Below are 17,203 nucleotides of genomic sequence, written 5' to 3'. Positions count from 1 at the left end.
TGGTTTAAAAGAGAATCGAGGTAAATGCGCCTTTTACCCCGGTGCGCCTTTAGCCCCATTATAATACTATAAATAACACCACACTGCATCATATTTGCTGAATGAAACCCAATCCTTGTTTCTTACTAATTTTGGGGTGCTGATTCCAAAAATAGTGCCTGTTTTGTTTTCTCACAAAATGTTTGACATTATTTTATGCCTAATCCATGATTTCAAGGTTACAATCATGGCAAGTGACAGAAGAAAATGCTTCATCAGTGAATGTTTTACTACATCCGAACAGTGCGAAAGGTTTGTTGACATTTGTTTTTGCACTCCTTTGCAGACTAAATTCAATGATACATTTCAAATACTCAGGGTTTCTGCGGGTTTTATTAAGGTTTGCATTTAAGACCTTTTTAAGACCTTTTTAAGACCTTTTTAAGACCAAGTAAAGAATTGAAGTGTACTCAATACACTTCAGAGTTTGAGAATACAACTTGCAAAAGATATCCATTGCTTTTTAATTCATTTTACAACAACAAAATCTTAAATCGCTCTGCTCACAACCGCTAGAATATGGAAATCTCTTTTTTGTTGATCACACTACAAAAAAGTTATGCTCTTCCTCAGTATTTTTGGCTTATTTTCCAGTGCAAATGTCTAAAGATTGTTAAATCAAGATACATTTATTTAATACAAAGTCTTGTTTTCTGTGAAACTGGTCAAAATGAAGTGAGTTTATGATTGAAACAAGAAGAAATATCTGCCAATGGGCTCAGAAATATAAACTGAATTCAAAGGGAAGTTTCCATAACTCACTGACAGATATTTGTTCTTGTTCTCTAAACTCACTTAATTCTTCAAGACTTCATTTGACATTTGCATCTCAAGTATCTTGATTTAAAGATGTATTGGAAAATGGGACAGAAATACTGAGGAAGATATTTTTTGCAACACTTAATGCCATGATTTTATGAATTTAAGGCTTTTTTAGGCCTTAATTTGTGTAAGGGCAAAAAAGACTTTTTAAGACCTTTTTAAGACCCGCAGAAACCCATTAAAACCACACCTTTGACATTTAACTGCCTTTGTTATTTTGATAAGTGCATAAAAGCTCATACATATTCAGTATATGATGAAAAATCTTCATTTTAAGGTATTAATAGGCATTTTTTTGCAAATCAGCAAAAAAACAAGATGCAGGGCTGTGTAGCATTTATATCATATTTAATAATACATCATTTAATAAATGTTTAATAACTGTATGTTGCAATATTGTATTTTCTAAAATGATATATATATAAATTTATATTGTGCAATAATTTGATTCATCTACAATTTTTGCAATGCTTTATGGGATAAGTAGTCAATTCCCATTTAAGTGCAGTGGCTTTGTTCAGATATTTCGACATGCAAATAACTTGCACTATACAATAAAGCAAACTGCATGGAATACTGTTTCCCACAATGCAATGTGCCCAACATTTCCTTCCCCTTCCAGTATGATGAATAAGTAATTACAGCTGAGATGTTTTACAAAATGTAGCATGCTTCTGTTCACTGTAAAAAAATTCTAACACTCCCAAATCAAAAATTTCAAGTGGCCCAAACACCTAAATTTTTCAATTGGCCCAAGTAAAATTCTTGTTGCAATAGTCTATTAACATTGGCTCAATGAGAAATAATATGTCGGACTAATTGAAAAATTTAGATGTTATCGGTCACTTGAAATTTTTTACTTGGGGATGTATTTTTTTTTTACAGTGTTTGAAATGTGTATTATGACACAATACAAACAAATAATACAAATTTGAACAAAAATTAGCTAGTACACATGTAGGCTATATATTGTGCAATATACAGTAAGTTAGTAGAAAAAAACACAGACTTACACCTTTGTCTATTTTTTCTCAGATGTTCAAACTTTCACTTCAAGTCAAAGTTTATGAGGTTGCGATTCATTTCACAGCAGGTTGGTTTGGAGAAAGCGAATGGGACAAATACTTCCTGAAGCGATTACTGCTGTGCTTAATTTCTCCTATGGAAATCTAAAAGTGAAACTCTAATTAGTCCTGGCCCTCTGATTCGCTCTGAATATCGTGAAGTGGTTTTAGCTGCCACAGCTCATCTGATTGGCTGATGGGATTAGATGTGTCTCCAGTCCATACATGCAAGCGGCTGATCATTGGCTGTGTGGCATTCTCTCTCTCTCTCTCTCTCTCTCTCTCTCTCTCTCTCTCTCTCTCTCTCTCTCTCTCTCTCTCTCTCTCTCTCTCTCTCTCTCTCTCTCTCTCTCTCTCTCTCTCTCTCTCTCTCTCTCTCTCTCTCTCTCTCTCTCTCTCTCTCTCTCTCTCTCTCTCTCTCTCTCTCTCTCTCTCTCTCTCTCTCTCTCTCTCTCTCTCTCTCTCTCTCTCTCTCTCTCTCTCTCTCTCTCTCTCTCTCTCTCTCTCTCTCTCTCTCTCTCTCTCTCTCTCTCTCTCTCTCTCTCTCTCTCTCTCTCTCTCTCTCTCTCTCTCTCTCTCTCTCTCTCTCTCTCTCTCTCTCTCTCTCTCTCTCTCTCTCTCTCTCTCTCTCTCTCTCTCTCTCTCTCTCTCTCTCTCTCTCTCTCTCTCTCTCTCTCTCTCTCTCTCTCTCTCTCTCTCTCTCTCTCTCTCTCTCTCTCTCTCTCTCTCTCTCTCTCTCTCTCTCTCTCTCTCTCTCTCTCTCTCTCTCTCTCTCTCTCTCTCGAGTGTTGGTGTTGTTGTTGAGAGGTTTCTGTGCGGTTTTGTACCTTTTCCTCCCATTTCTGGCCGGCTTCATCCCTCCATCATCGGGGTAACTAATGAGCCCGCTCCAGTTGCCCACCTCCTCTCCTTTGAGGCGGGAAAACTGTTGCCCACTAGTGAAAAAATGAGGCAGGTCGTTTAAGGTTTCATTTATTTGTTCAAAGGCAGCAAATAAATGTCAAAAACAACACAGATTTGTAAGATTTGAGTTGTTTCATTGATGGCTTGTCAAAGTATGTACAACTTTGTGTATGCTGTTACTGAAAATCTTCCAGATCGGACAAGTGACATGACAAAGATGCAGACCAGATCAGCCCTTCACATACTGGAAATAACAAGTCTTTACATTTACAGAAATATCATCATTATCAGCTGTAGCCTGACGACAAAAGTGTTCGGTAACACTTTATTTTACAGTGTCCTTGTTACATATGTTACATGTACTTACCATAGTAATAACAGTAAATTATGCATAACTAACCCTCAATCAAATCCTAATCCTTCCCTAACCCTATAGTAAGTACATGTAGTTGCTTAATATTACTCAGTACTTAAATATATAATTACACTGTAACAATGACACCTTAAAATAAAGTGTAACCAAGTGTTTAGAAGGGGTGTAACGGGACATGTACCTAACATTTTCCGGATGAGTCTTTCACTTGTGTACTGAACGAAAACAGTGGAAATGCTCTCAAACTCTGTGTCGTGCTTCAGACTAAAACATTGGTTTGCCCTACTGTCAGATGTGTGTTGCTGTTCGGTTATTTTTAAAGGTTTTGGCACTTGCTGTGTGAACACGCACACACACACACATTCTTGTACACCTATCTTTATGAGGACGTTCATTGACACAATGCAATCTCTAGCCGCTTACCCTAACCTTACCCATCACAACTAAGTGCCTAACCCAAACCCTTACCCTAAACCGACCCTTAACCTAATTATAACCTTATCCCTAAAACCAAGTCTTGACCCTCAAACAGGCCTTAAAAGCTCTTAGAAACTGAGGACCGGCCAAAATGTCCTCACTTTACTCTCTTTGTCCTCCTCACTCCAATGGTCTAAAACTCAAACTGGTCCTCACAAAGAGTTGTACAAGTACACACACACACACACACACACACACACACACACACACACACACACACACAAACACACACACACAAATCATGGACATGATTCGAAAATGTTAAATGGTCCTGAAAAAAAATAGTCACACTTGTATTGGAAGTGAATGGGAGACGAATTTCATCTAGTGGAAACGTTTGGTACTGCGCACAAACAAACTCTTCCTGAAAGCTCGTTTTTTGAGACAGCAACCTCAAATTTGGATCACATCTTGTTTAGATTTATGGCTTTGATTTTCTCACAGTTTTAGAGTAAAATGTATTTTGCAAAATATGTATTTATTATAAATATTGAAAATTGTGTTTTTGCATTTTTCATAACATTAAATAAAAAAATCAACAAAAAAGTTCACTTTTTTAAACTTTGTCACCTTTAAAAAGAGACCAAACTGAAGTCTGTGCTCAAAAGCATTCAAGACAGTTAAAGTTGGAAATATCATTTTCAGGTCCATGCTCAAAAAGTGAATAAATGGATTACAACTACTGTATAAATATAATTTAGTACCATAAAATCCCCTAAACATACAAAATATTAAATAAAAAAACATTCTCGATGGGTTTTTTTCCTGGTTATTTTTGTGTACCGTTACACCCCTAGTATTTAGACACTTCATGTGTCAATAATCAAATGCAGATGTTCAAATGCAGTTCAGTTTATTTGATTAAGAATACAGTAAAAAACAGTAATATTGTGAGATATTATTACAATTTAAACTCTTTTCTATTTTAATATATTTTAGAATGTAATTTATTGATCAAAGCTGAATTTTCAGCATCATTACTCCAGTCTTCAGAGTCACATGATCCTTCAGAAATCACTCTAATATGATGATTTGCTGCTCAAGAAAAGTTTCTGATTATTATCAATGATTATGAAAAAGAGTTGGAAATAGGTCTACATTTCATATCAGGATTCTTTGATGAATATATAAACAGCATTTATTTTAAATAGAGTATTTTGTAACATTATAAATGTCTTTACTGTCACTCTTTATCAATTTAATGCATACTTGTTGAATAAAAGAATCAATTTCTTTCAAAAACGATAAAATCTTACTGACCCCAAACCTTTTAACGGTATGTATATCGTATTTAAAACTGAGGACAGATGTTGCAAGTCTTCACCCTGCACATGGTCTTATCTTGCATGTTTCTGGATATTAATCTTACTGATGCTTATTTTGCTTCAATGCTTAATGGATTAAAACACTGGTAAACAAAAAGAGAGAGAGAGAGAGAGAGAGAGAGAGAGAGAGAGAGATCAGACATATGCTAGGTTAGAAGAAAAGCAATAATCCTGATTATTGCAGGCTTTTTTGGGAGATAAGACATTGCTGCCTTATATTGTAAAATTTTTTTACCCTGGATCACAAAACCAGTCATAAGTTGCACAGGTATATTTGTGGCAATAGCCAACAATACATTGTATGTCAAAATTATCGTATTATCGTGAAAATCATTGGGATATTATAAGTAAAGATCATGTTCCATGAATATATTTTGTACATTTCCTACCGTAAATATCTAAAACATTTATTTTTGTGAGTGAATGCAGCACAACCCTCAGATTCCAGATGTTCAAATAGTTGTATCTTGGCCAAATATTGTCCTATCCTAACAAACCATACATCAATGGAAAGCTTATTTATTTGTTTATTTATTTGTTTATTTATTTATTTATTTATGCTTTCAGATTATGTATAAATCAGATTTCAGAAAACTGACCCATGTGACTGGTTTTGTGGTCCAGGGTCACAAATCATAATAAAAAAAAAACTAAATATGTATCTAGGATTTTTTTTTTTTTTTTTTTTTTGTATTAGTGAATGTATAAAATTTTTTACTAAGCCAATCAGTCAGTTTCATATAGACAGCATATCTGTGAACAACATGATGCCATCTCTGTTTTTGGTACATTATTGTCCCTGAAGAGAAAGTACACGTTTCAAATTCGCTGTAGTAGCCGATGTTCACAAATCCTGAAAGAATCAGTTTAATGTGGACATCAGCTCTTCAAATTCCTGTAAGCACTGTGACCAGGATGAGAAATGCAAACTCAGCTGCTAATGTGAGGAGAGAGAGAGAGAGAGAGAGAGAGAGAGAGAGAGAGAGAGAGAGAGAGAGAGAGAGAGAGAGAGAGAGAGAGAGAGAGAGAGAGAGAGAGAGAGACTTTTTTTGACTTTAACAATCACTTTAATACAAAAGTTAAAAAATTATTTTTTCCTTCCTTTTCTTCTTATATTCTAAACAATTATACAAACAATAAGACATCACAAAACAAGACAAAACAAAAAAAAAAACAAAAAAAACTAACAAAAAATTAAATTTCCATCGTGATCAACATCACAAATACATTGATTCACACCCCACTTATATTTAAACGTTTCAATATCATTAACCAATTTGTAATAAGTGTACTCAATTTTTAATCGTGACCTTATAAACCCACTTAGGACAGATTCAACATCACAAGACTCATTACCATTCATTTTTTCTTTCCGTGACACCCAAATAGCCATTTTAGCTTGTCCACATAAAAAGTTCATTAAAACATGGGCCTCTTTTTTACTCTTTTTATACTTCGGACCATATATGAAAACCATAGGTGAGAAAACTTCTCCCAAGTCCAGACACCACCCTTCTATTATTGGAAACAACTGTTGTAATCTAGTACAATCTAAAAATAAATGAAAAACAGTTTCTGGTATCCCACAGAAAGGACATCCCTCCCTCACCTGTGGATCAAGACGTGCTCTGTGTCTGTTCGTAGCTATTATACCATGCACTAACCTCCACTGAAGATCTCCAGCCCGTTTTTCAATAGGAGGTTTGTACAAGGTCCTCCAGCTGCCCTTGGGGGAGGCACCTACTCCAAACACCTCTTGCCATTTAGACTCTTTTAAACTCATAAGAGCCTGAAAATGCAATATCTTGACACACATTGTGTACAATGATTTTTTATCCGTTTTGCTGAAAAGTCCCAACTGAGGTGTCTTAAAAGTTAATAGTCCACCCTCATTTTCTTCCCAGCTTCCAGTCTCAGCTGCAATGTTTACTTCTGGGAAATCACATATATTCAGTTCTCCATTATATGTTTCTAAGGAGAGTCTGTAACTCTGTGGCAAAAACTCAACTATCCGAGTCAAAATATTCTTTGCCACTCGAATAGATCTTATGTCCATTTTTTCAGCAAAAATCTCAGCTGATATCCATTCACCTTCAGGTATTAAGTGTCCAATTTTTGTAATTTTTGCAGCCCACAGACTTCTCCTGAGTGATAGGTCTTTAAAAATGTCCAGATTCAATGCAGAGTTAAAAAGCAATGGTTCTTCTTTCTGCCACAAACTTTGTGCATTGCTTGACTCCCGAGAAATCTTAAACAGTGTCCATGCTTTTAGGAGTGATCTGTAAAACGCTGTTAATCCTGCAAGATCCAACCTATTTATGTCCATCAGGAACAAGTGGCGATCTAGTCCCATGTTCCCTGCTTTCCTCAATAGGATGCACGCTACCCCAGCCCAGCTCACGTCCTTCCCATAGAGGAGTCTCTGAGCCACTTGAAGCCTGAAAGTCTTTAGTCTGGATCTGATGTCCACTAGGCCTTGTCCTCCTTCCTGTCTGGGCAGAGACAACACTGGAGCCTTCAGCCAATGCTGACCCGACCAGAAAAAATCCACCAGACATCTCTGAATTTGTCTCACAAGTTCTTCTGGAGGTTCAAGGATCATCATTCTGTGCCAAAGGGAAGAGGCTACAAGGTTGTTACATATCAGCACCCTTCCCCTGTAGGACAGCTGGGGCAGCAACCATTTCCAATGAGACAACCGCGCACGTACTTTCTCCAACAGGCCCTCCCAATTTTGCTTTCTATATTCAATTGTCCCCAAAAAAACTCCCAGATATTTAAAACCTGCCCTTCCCCATTGTAGACCACCAGGAAGTGGTGGACTATTTACAATTTGGCCACACCACACAGCATCGCTTTTACACCAGTTAACTTTGGCAGATGATGCCTTTCCATAACATTCTAGAGCACGCTTTACCACATCAACATCTCTATCTCCCCTTATTAAAACTGTTATATCATCTGCATATGCAGATAATTTGACAGATTGCTGGGAGTTTTGAAAGTTAATCTGTAGACCTGCTAAGTTTTTCCTTAAATTACATAACAGCGGTTCTATAATTATGCTATAAAGTTGACCCGAAAGGGGACAGCCCTGTCTAATTCCCCTCTGTACTTTCACAGGGATGCTTAGGCCACCAGCCATTTTTATCATACATGTGGCTTCAGTGTACAATAACCGTATCATTGAAATAAAATTATCACCAAAACCAAAGGCCTTTAAAGCATCAAAGAGAAAAATGTGATCCACGCGATCGAAAGCTTTCTCTTGGTCTAATGATAAAAACCCCATTTCAATCTTGTTATCAAAAGCATAGTCATACACATCTCTCACTAAATGTAGATTATCTACAATAGATCTATCTTTTATGCAGTAAGATTGATCTTCATGTATGATTTCATGCAGTACATTACTTAATCTTGTGGCCAAACATTTGGAAATGATTTTATAATCCGAACACAAAACTGCCACAGGCCTCCAGTTCTTTAAGAGTGTTAGATCTCCCTTCTTAGGGAGTAGTGTGAGCACTGCACGCTGAAAGCTCATCGGAAGAATTCTTTCAGTGACACTTTTTTGCAGAACTTCAAAGTAGTCATGACCAATAACATTCCAGAAAGCCTTATAGAAATCAGCAGACAGTCCATCTATCCCGGGTGCACGACCTACAGAGAGCCCCATAACAGCAGCCTTGACTTCTTCATAGGTGAGTTCGGTCTCTAAAAAAAGTTTATGCTTCGGGGTTAAAACCGGAAGGTCAAAAAGCAGTTCTTTTCTACATTGTTCTTCTGATTCCTCAGAGGTGTATAAACTTGAATAGAAGTCCACAGCAATTTTTCGCATCTCTGTTTGATCAGAAATATCCTGACCATTACAGTCTTTTAAACAGTACATCAATTTTTCTTGTCCTTTTTTACGCTCTAGATTGAAAAAAAAAGAAGTAGGAGCGTCCATATCTCTCGTTGTTACAAAACGACTTCTTACCAGAGCACCCTTCACTCTTTCATTTAAAATTGAGCTCAACAGGTTATTCTTTTCAGTCCACATATCTTTCAGGTTTACAGAATCATTTGTAATCATACTTTGCTCAATACCAATAATTTCTTTTTCAAGACATTCCAAAGACTTTTTTATACAAAATGAAGAATGTGATAAATATTGCTGGCAAAAATTCCTTATTTGTACCTTCCCGATTTCCCACCATTGAATGCAATTTTCATAACAATTCTTCTCAGTCTTCCAAGACTCCCAAAAAGACTTAAAATTGTCCAAAAAAAATGTATCTTCTAATAATTTATTATTAAAATGCCAATAATAACTTTTATGCATTTTTTTTAATAAAGTACACTCAATAGTGACAAATTTATGATCAGACATTGAAGTGGGAAAAATAGTTGCATTTGTAACTCTATTCCTCATGTTACGTGAAGTATAGATTCTATCCAACCGTGCAGCAGAAACCGTCTCATTACTAATCTTCACCCATGTATACTGACGCGTTAACAGATTATACTCTCTCCATACATCAGATAGGTTTAGATTTTTAATAACATTGGCTAAACACAATGCACTCCTTAAATGAGGTTCCTCACTGTTCCTGTCCTTTGTAAAATCCAATGTACAATTGAAATCTCCCCCTAAGATAATGAGATCTCCTTCATGTTGTTGTCTTAAAAAAAAATCTAATTTATTGAACAATTGTATTCTCTCTGCACCTATGTTTGGAGCATAAATATTCACAAAAAGAAAAATAAGATTACTAATTTCTGCCCTCACAATCAGCAATCTCCCTGGAACAACTTCATTTTTTGACAAGATTTTCACTTTAACTACAGGGGAAAAAATTACTGCCACTCCAGCACTCAGATTGGACCCATGACTAATAACTTTCTCTCCTTCCCACCATAGGCCCCATTCAGCCTCATTACTTTGATCACTGTGAGTCTCCTGTAACAAGACCACACCTATATCTTTCAAACGTACAATCTCTGAAAGTAACCTATTCTTTCTCCCATCTCTCATCCCATTAACATTAAGAGATCCCACCTGCAAAACTTCCATAAGAAAGAGAGAGAGAAAGAAAGAAAAAGTACAGAGAAAAAAAGATTTAGCAGTCCTCATCATTATTGCGTTTTGCCTTTCCCCTTGTTATACGTCCCTTCCCTGTTTGTTTTCCTTGTCTAATAACAGTTATGTGCTTTTTCAACCGAAACCTCTTTTGCTGTGAAAGTTCTTCAATGCTATTTGTTTTCCTTGCCCATACAACAGAGGCAATAAACTTTTCAAGATCTGGGAAAAAATCACTGACTTCTACACCTGTTTTTCCTTTTGTTTCATCTAAAAAAGAATTGATCTGTTCAAGAGTGTACATATCCTTTTCAGCCACTTTTGCCATATCAGATGTATCGGACCACTGCTCTTCATTTCTCAAACTAGCATCAGTACATTGGGACATTTCATCTAACTCATCAGTCATATTTTCTTCAGAAACACCTAACGTTACTGGTATTTCTTTGAGTTCGCACAATTCTTCATCACATCCCTGACTTTCACTGTCATCAGTTACATCAGTTATATTCTCAGCAACGCAAACCAGCTTCTCCATACCACCAGTATTTAAATGAACATCACTCACCTCTTCAGAGGCTGCTTTCACCTGTGTCTCCGTTCTCTGTTCTGTGTCCTGCTGATATTGTTTCGCATTATTAACATCTCCACGCGATGTAGATGGCCTCTGATCGTCTTTATGTGGGCATGTAAAACGTTTATGTCCTAGGTCACCACAGTCAAAGCACTTCAGATTTTCAGTGCTTGCGTAAATCATGTACGAGTTCTCTCCTTGATTAACTCGGAACGAAACTTCCAAAGTACGCTCCGGCGAAGTCAGAATCATAAAAACTTGGCGGCGAAAAGACGTGACGTGTTTAAGCGCGATGTTTTTACAGCCTAAAGGAATCATTCTCACTGGACTTGCTATTTTTCCGAATCTTAGCAACTCTTTCGTTATGACATCATTACTAATAAAAGGTGGAACATTCGAAATCGTTATTTTTGTTGCTGGAGCGGATAGTGGATTAATCGGGACAAACATTTCCTTTACCCATATTCCGCTCACAGTCAGCTGATTTATTAGCGTTTCAGATCTCAAAAAAACAACAACCGCTTTGTTCATGCGTGAAGCTGAAACTATATTTTCAAACCCTACTTTTTCTCCAACAACAAGTAGTTCCTCTATTGTCACACTGGGCTCTGGTACACACCTGCACCCATTTCGGAGTGATAAATTAGGTGACGTTTGCCCGGGAATTGACGCCATCCCGGCGTCTAAAATTCCACGGGCACGCGATGAAAAACTATCCTTAATTTGAGTCAAAAAATAACGAGGGGTAAGGCAAAAAACAAAAAAAAGAAAGACGAAAAGAAAAGAAACATATAGGCTTAAGATAAATTAAGGCTTTTCGCAAACGCTCTCAGAGCCGCAATCAGTCTCCACGCCAACACTCCCAACAGTCACACCGGAAGTGAGAGAGAGAGAGAGAGAGAGAGAGAGAGAGAGAGAGAGAGAGAGAGAGAGAGAGAGAGAGAGAGAGAGAGAGAGAGAGAGAGAGAGAGAGAGAGAGAGAGAGAGAGAGAGAGAGAGAGAGAGAGAGAGAGAGAGAGAGAGAGAGAGAGAGAGACGAGTAGATAAGGTCACAGCTGAAGATGTATCTAAATGTCAATACTTTTTCTGCACTTAGCAAATCAATATCTCCAGGACAATTTCAAGCCTGGCACAAAACTGCAGAGGCTGATTCTAAATGTAGCAGTGTAAGCTAGGAGGAAATCATAATAAAAATAACCTTGATGCAATAGATTCATATGCATAAATATCTATAAACAGCAATCGCTTCTTGCCCCGGCCAGTTCAGTGCGATTTTATCTTAAATTGTAACTCCGCACCAACCTCTGCACCACATGACAGCTTTAAGAATAATTGCAATGGCATTAGAAGGCCAATTCCACCATAAAGTGCTTATAATAATTCTTATGTAATTTGACCTGGCAGAAGCTTTTAAGAGGACGTTTTATTCAGTGGCTTTATTCAGTTCTGTGGATGCATTATTAATGCATGCGTTTGTCAGTGTCTCCACAGCGGCAGCCAGGCCGACGTGAGAGCAGCAGTCTGAGAGCTGTGTCTGTCACTGCTTTAATGCTGAGATGTAAATATCAAAATAACTTCACTGTCACATGCTCACACACATGCTGCAGTGCATACACAGACTTCATCGCTCAGAGGTTGCTCTTCCATTAGTGCAGGAGACTTAAAGGTGCAGTAAGTGATTTATGAGAAACGCTGTTGATGTTTGAAATCACGCCCCTAGACAAAAGGATCACACCCCTATCTTGATAGCTCCGCCCCCAAATTCACAAACACGCTAGGCTGGGCGATATGGCCAAAAAATCATATCTCTGTATTTTTTGTTTAAATGGCGATATACGGTATATATCTCTGTACTTTCTACGTTTTTCTATTTGGATAAAGAAAATATGTATTTATTTATTTTTTTAAAGGGGTGGTATAATGACCTTTTATACAAGATGTAAAATAAGTCTGTGATGTCCTCAGAGTGTGTATGTGAAGTTTTAGCTCAAAATACCCCACAGATCATTTTTATAGCATGTTAAAATTGTCCTTTTTTGAGGGTGAGCAAAAACGTGTCGTTTTGTGTGTGTCCCTTTAAATGCAAATGAGCTGCTGCTCCTGGCACAGGGGGCAGAGCTTCAAGAGCTCGTTCTTAGCAGAGCCATATAGAGCCCTTTGTTGCGAGGTGGGGTTTATGTAAATTTTAGGGTTAGTGATGTCACTAACCCGGGAGGAAACCATCCGTTTGTTGTAGTCCTTAAAAAACGATTTCTTTAAAAGCAAATATCTCCCTTTGCTTTGAACTTTGAGCGTTGTAACTTTGCAGATGTAGTTTATGCTCAAACAACATCATTACATACTAACTAAAGTTAGAAATGTAAAATCATAATCAACCACCCCTTTAAATTATTTCACATCCTGCCCTGTGATATCAGTGGTATCTACAAACAATGTTGATATTGAAGGAAACAAATATAGTGAATGTAATGTAGGCTATGCAATATATTATGTGCAAAAAATGCATAGGCACCTCTCCCTAATGAGTGGACACGCCCCTTTCTGCTGATTGGCTACAAGTGTGTTTTGGTGCTCGGTCTGATCCACTTTCAACAGCATTTCTCAGAAATCACTTACTGCACCTTTAATGGTGACATTTTGACATTTTCTGAAAAAAATGTGTATATGGTGCTCAAAGTTGCAAAACAGCTAGTAATACTAGTAGTCTATTTTATTCTCACAGCGCATTAAAAATACTTTTAGAATCAATATTTATAAAGGCACAATTGAAAAAACAAAGTGTTAGGCTACATGTCATTATTACACAAAATGCCTAAATCCCATTCAATTTGCATTTCATGATGAGCTACATGTTGATTCAGAACCCAGTTAATTCAGATTCCAGACTGAGTCAAACCGGTATCTCGAGTCCTCTGAATGATTCATGAAAAGATCCGACTGTAAGCGCGTATGGCTGCGTCCGAAATGGCATACTCTCTTGAGAAGGTACTTATTTTGAATAAGCTTTGTGTCACATGCCTGTCCTGTCTTGTGCTGCACATGGGTGTTTGTTATGTTGGGCCATGTGCTCGTGTCTATTGTCTAGCCCCTCCCAGCTTGTTATTTGATTATTGGTTAATTTATCCCACCTGTTAGTCTCATTACCCTCCTTTGTTTGTTCCCCTATTTAGCTTCCTTGTGTTTGTAGTCCTGTGCTGGTTTGTTGTCCGAGTTACCTGTCTTTGATGTTCCTGTCTGTTGATTTTCTGAGTTCTGAGTTTTCTGTATTTTTGTCTGTGTTTGTTAATTAAATCTTCTCTGCACTTGAATCCTCGTCTCTCGCTCACTCGCCCGTGACAGAACGAACCAGCCAAAATGTGGATTCAGCGGAGCGAGATTTTTTCTTCTTCAGAGGAGAAGGGAAATTCCATTTCCCTAATGGAATATTTCTCCAGATGTGTTCAGAGGACTTTGGAGGAGGAGAGCACCATGTCAGACGGTGATCAGATCGGAGGAGGTGGTCCGGTGGTCCGGAGACGGAGGAGGAGAAGGAGAAGGAAGACCTCCTCTGTGACTATTCCGGTGGTCCCAGTTCCGGTGGTCCCGAGTCCGATGGTCCCAATTCCGGTGGTCTCAAGACACAGGAGGAGGAGAAGGGTTCCCTCCATAATTGTTCCGGTGGTCCCAGTTCCGATGGTGCCTGCCGAGCCTGTGTCTTCGGACAAGATGGCCGCCGCCGAGCCTGTTCACGTCACGTCTGCCGGGCCTGTGTCTTCAGACAAGATGGCCGCAACAGAGACTGTTCACGTCACGCCTGCCGAGCCTGTGTCTTCGGACAAGATGGCCGCCGCCGAGCCTGTTCACGTCACGCCTGCCGAGCCTGTGTCTTCGGACAAGATGGCCGCCGCCGCGAGTGTTCACGTCACGTCTGCCGAGCCTGTGTCCCCTGACAAGATGGCCGCCACCGAGAGTGTTCACGTCACGCCTGCCGAGCCTGTGTCTTCGGACAAGATGGCCGCCGCCGAGCCTGTTCACGTCCAGTCTGCCCAGTCAGAGACTGCTCACGTCACGTCTGCCGAGCCAGAGACTGTTCACGTCCCGTCTGCCCAGCCAGAGACCGTTCAGGTCACATCTGCCCAGCCAGAGATGGTTCAAGCCACGTCTGCCCAGTCGGAGATAGATCGGGAGATGCCCATTCTCATGGCCGGGGGGGCACTGATCGGCTATTTAGAGCGTTTAGCTCGGATCCTGGAGACGCCCTTCAAACCTCCAGTGTCTGTTCCTGAGCCGGAGCCAGTGTCTGTTCCTGAGCCGGAGCCAGTGTCTGTTCCTGAGCCGGAGCCAGTGTCTGTTCCTGAGCCGGAGCCAGTGTCTGTTCCTGAGCCGGAGCCAGTGTCTGTTCCTGAGCCGGAGCCAGTGTCTGTTCCTGAGCCGGAGCCAGTGTCTGTTCCTGAGCCGGAGCCAGTGTCTGTTCCTGAGCCGGAGCCAGTGTCTGTTCCTGAGCCGGAGCCAGTGTCTGTTCCTGAGCCGGAGCCAGTGTCTGTTCCTGAGCCGGAGCCAGTGTCTGTTCCTGAGCCGGAGCCAGTGTCTGTTCCTGAGCCGGAGCCAGTGTCTGTTCCTGAGCCGGAGCCAGTGTCTGTTCCTGAGCCGGAGCCAGTGTCTGTTCCTGAGCCGGAGCCAGTGTCTGTTCCTGAGCCGGAGCCAGTGTCTGTTCCTGAGCCGGAGCCAGTGTCTGTTCCTGAGCCGGAGCCAGTGTCTGTTCCTGAGCCGGAGCCAGTGTCTGTTCCTGAGCCGGAGCCAGTGTCTGTTCCTGAGCCGGAGCCAGTGTCTGTGCCAGTGTCTGTTTCTGAGTCTGTGCCTGTGCTTGTGTCTGTTTCTGTGCCTGTGCTTGTGTCTGTTTCTGTGTCTGTTTCTGTTCCTGAGCCGGAGCCAGTGTCTGTTCCTGAGCCGGAGCCAGTGTCTGTTCCTGAGCCGGAGCCAGTGTCTGTTCCTGAGCCGGAGCCAGTGTCTGTTCCTGAGCCGGAGCCAGTGTCTGTTCCTGAGCCGGAGCCAGTGTCTGTTCCTGAGCCGGAGCCAGTGTCTGTTCCTGAGTCTGTGCCTGTGCTTGTGTCTGTTTCTGTGTCTGTTTCTGAGCCGGTGGTGCCTGTTCCTGAACCGGAGGTGTCTGTTCCTGAGCCCTTAGTGACCGCGACACTGGCCATTATGGCCACAGCCATGTGGTGTGTGTGGGCTACGCACACACTTGGACCGGTGGTGTCTGTTCCTGGGCCGGTGGTGTCTGTTCCTGAGCCGGTGGTGCCAGTTCCCGAGCCGGTGGTGCCAGTTCCAGTGCCCGAGCCAGAGGGGCCAGTTCCAGTGCCCGAGCCAGAGGGGCCAGTTCCAGTGCCCGAGCCGGTGGTGCCAGTTCCAGTTCCTGAGCCGGTGGTGCCAGTTCCAGTGCCAGTTCCAGTGGTGCCAGTTCCAGTGCCTGAGCCGGTGGTTCCAGTTCCAGTGCCTGAGCCGGTGGTACCAGTTCCAGTGCCAGTTCCAGTGGTGCCAGTTCCAGTGCCTGAGCCGGTGGTACCAGTTCCAGTGCCCGAGCCGGTGGTGCCAGTTCCAGTTCCTGAGCCGGTGGTGCCAGTTCCAGTGGTGCCAGTTCCAGTGCCTGAGCCGGTGGTTCCAGTTCCAGTGCCTGAGCCGGTGGTACCAGTTCCAGTGCCAGTTCCAGTGGTGCCAGTTCCAGTGCCTGAGCCGGTGGTACCAGTTCCAGTGCCAGTTCCAGTGCCTGAGCCGGTGGTGCCAGTGCCAGTTCCAGTGGTGCCAGTTCCAGTGCCTGAGCCGGTGGTACCAGTTCCAGTGCCAGTTCCAGTCCCTGAGCCGTTGGTGCCAGTTCCAGTGCCAGTTCCGGTGGTGCCAGTTCCACTGTCAGTTCCGGTGGTACCGGTTCCAGTTCCTGAGCCGGTGGTGTCGGTGCCAGTTCCTGAGCCAAGGGTGTCGGTGCCAGTTCCTGAGCCGGTGGTGCCAGTTCCAGGGCCAGTTCCAGTGGTGCCAGTTCCTGAGCCGGTGTCGGTTCCTGTTCCTGAGTTGGGGTCGGTTCCTGTGCCATGGTCGCTTGAAGGGTCGTCTACTTCCTGGTCTCCCGAGGGTTCGTCTCCGCCGTGGCCGCACGATGAACTGCCGTCTCCGCCCTGGCCGCCCGAGGGAAAGTCTCCGCCCTGGCCGCCCGAGGGAAAGTCTCCGCCCTGGCCGCCCGAGGGAAAGTCTCCGCCCTGGCCGCCCGAGGGAAAGTCTCCGCCCTGGCCGCCTGAAGGAAAGTCTCCACCCTGGCCGTTTGCACAGCCTGCCCCGTCCTGGCCTCCTGAACCCTGTGGACCACTCTGGTGTCCCAGACATTTTTTTTCCCCTGTCCCGCCCTGGTCTGTCCCTCCCGTCCCGCCCTGGTCTGTCCCTCCCGTCCCGCCCTGGTCTGTCCCTCCCGTCCCGCCCTGGTCTTATGGAGCGTCTGGTAGCCGCTCCGTAGGGAGGGGGTAATGTCACATGCCTGTCCTGTCTTGTGCTGCACATGGGTGTTTGTTATGTTGGGCCATGTGCTCGTGTCTATTG

The 17,203-nt window shown here is 41.9% G+C and overlaps 1 protein-coding gene across 3 annotated transcripts in view; it reads right to left on the bottom strand.

The window, feature by feature from the left end:
- Nucleotides 1-17,203, bottom strand: part of st8sia5 (ST8 alpha-N-acetyl-neuraminide alpha-2,8-sialyltransferase 5) — a gene marked incomplete at both ends in the record, with an annotated part of 28,926 nt that overhangs the window by 8,337 nt on the left and 3,386 nt on the right. Inside the window, one exon of one of the 3 annotated variants that reach the window (XM_081391181.1) lies at nt 2,753-2,860. The exons of the other annotated variants lie outside the window; for them this stretch is intronic. Within the exon in view, the coding sequence (XP_081247307.1) occupies nt 2,753-2,860 (108 nt within the window). The remainder of the gene's footprint in view (nt 1-2,752; nt 2,861-17,203) is intronic. 3 annotated transcript variants of the gene reach the window in all.

The sequence above is a fragment of the Scardinius erythrophthalmus genome (assembly GCF_964197995.2).
Source record: "Scardinius erythrophthalmus genome assembly, chromosome: 17".
In the NCBI taxonomy this organism is placed as follows: Eukaryota; Metazoa; Chordata; class Actinopteri; order Cypriniformes; family Leuciscidae; genus Scardinius; species Scardinius erythrophthalmus.
The sequence above is the reverse complement of the archived record's forward strand: the minus strand, read 5'-3'. Positions and strand labels throughout refer to the sequence as shown.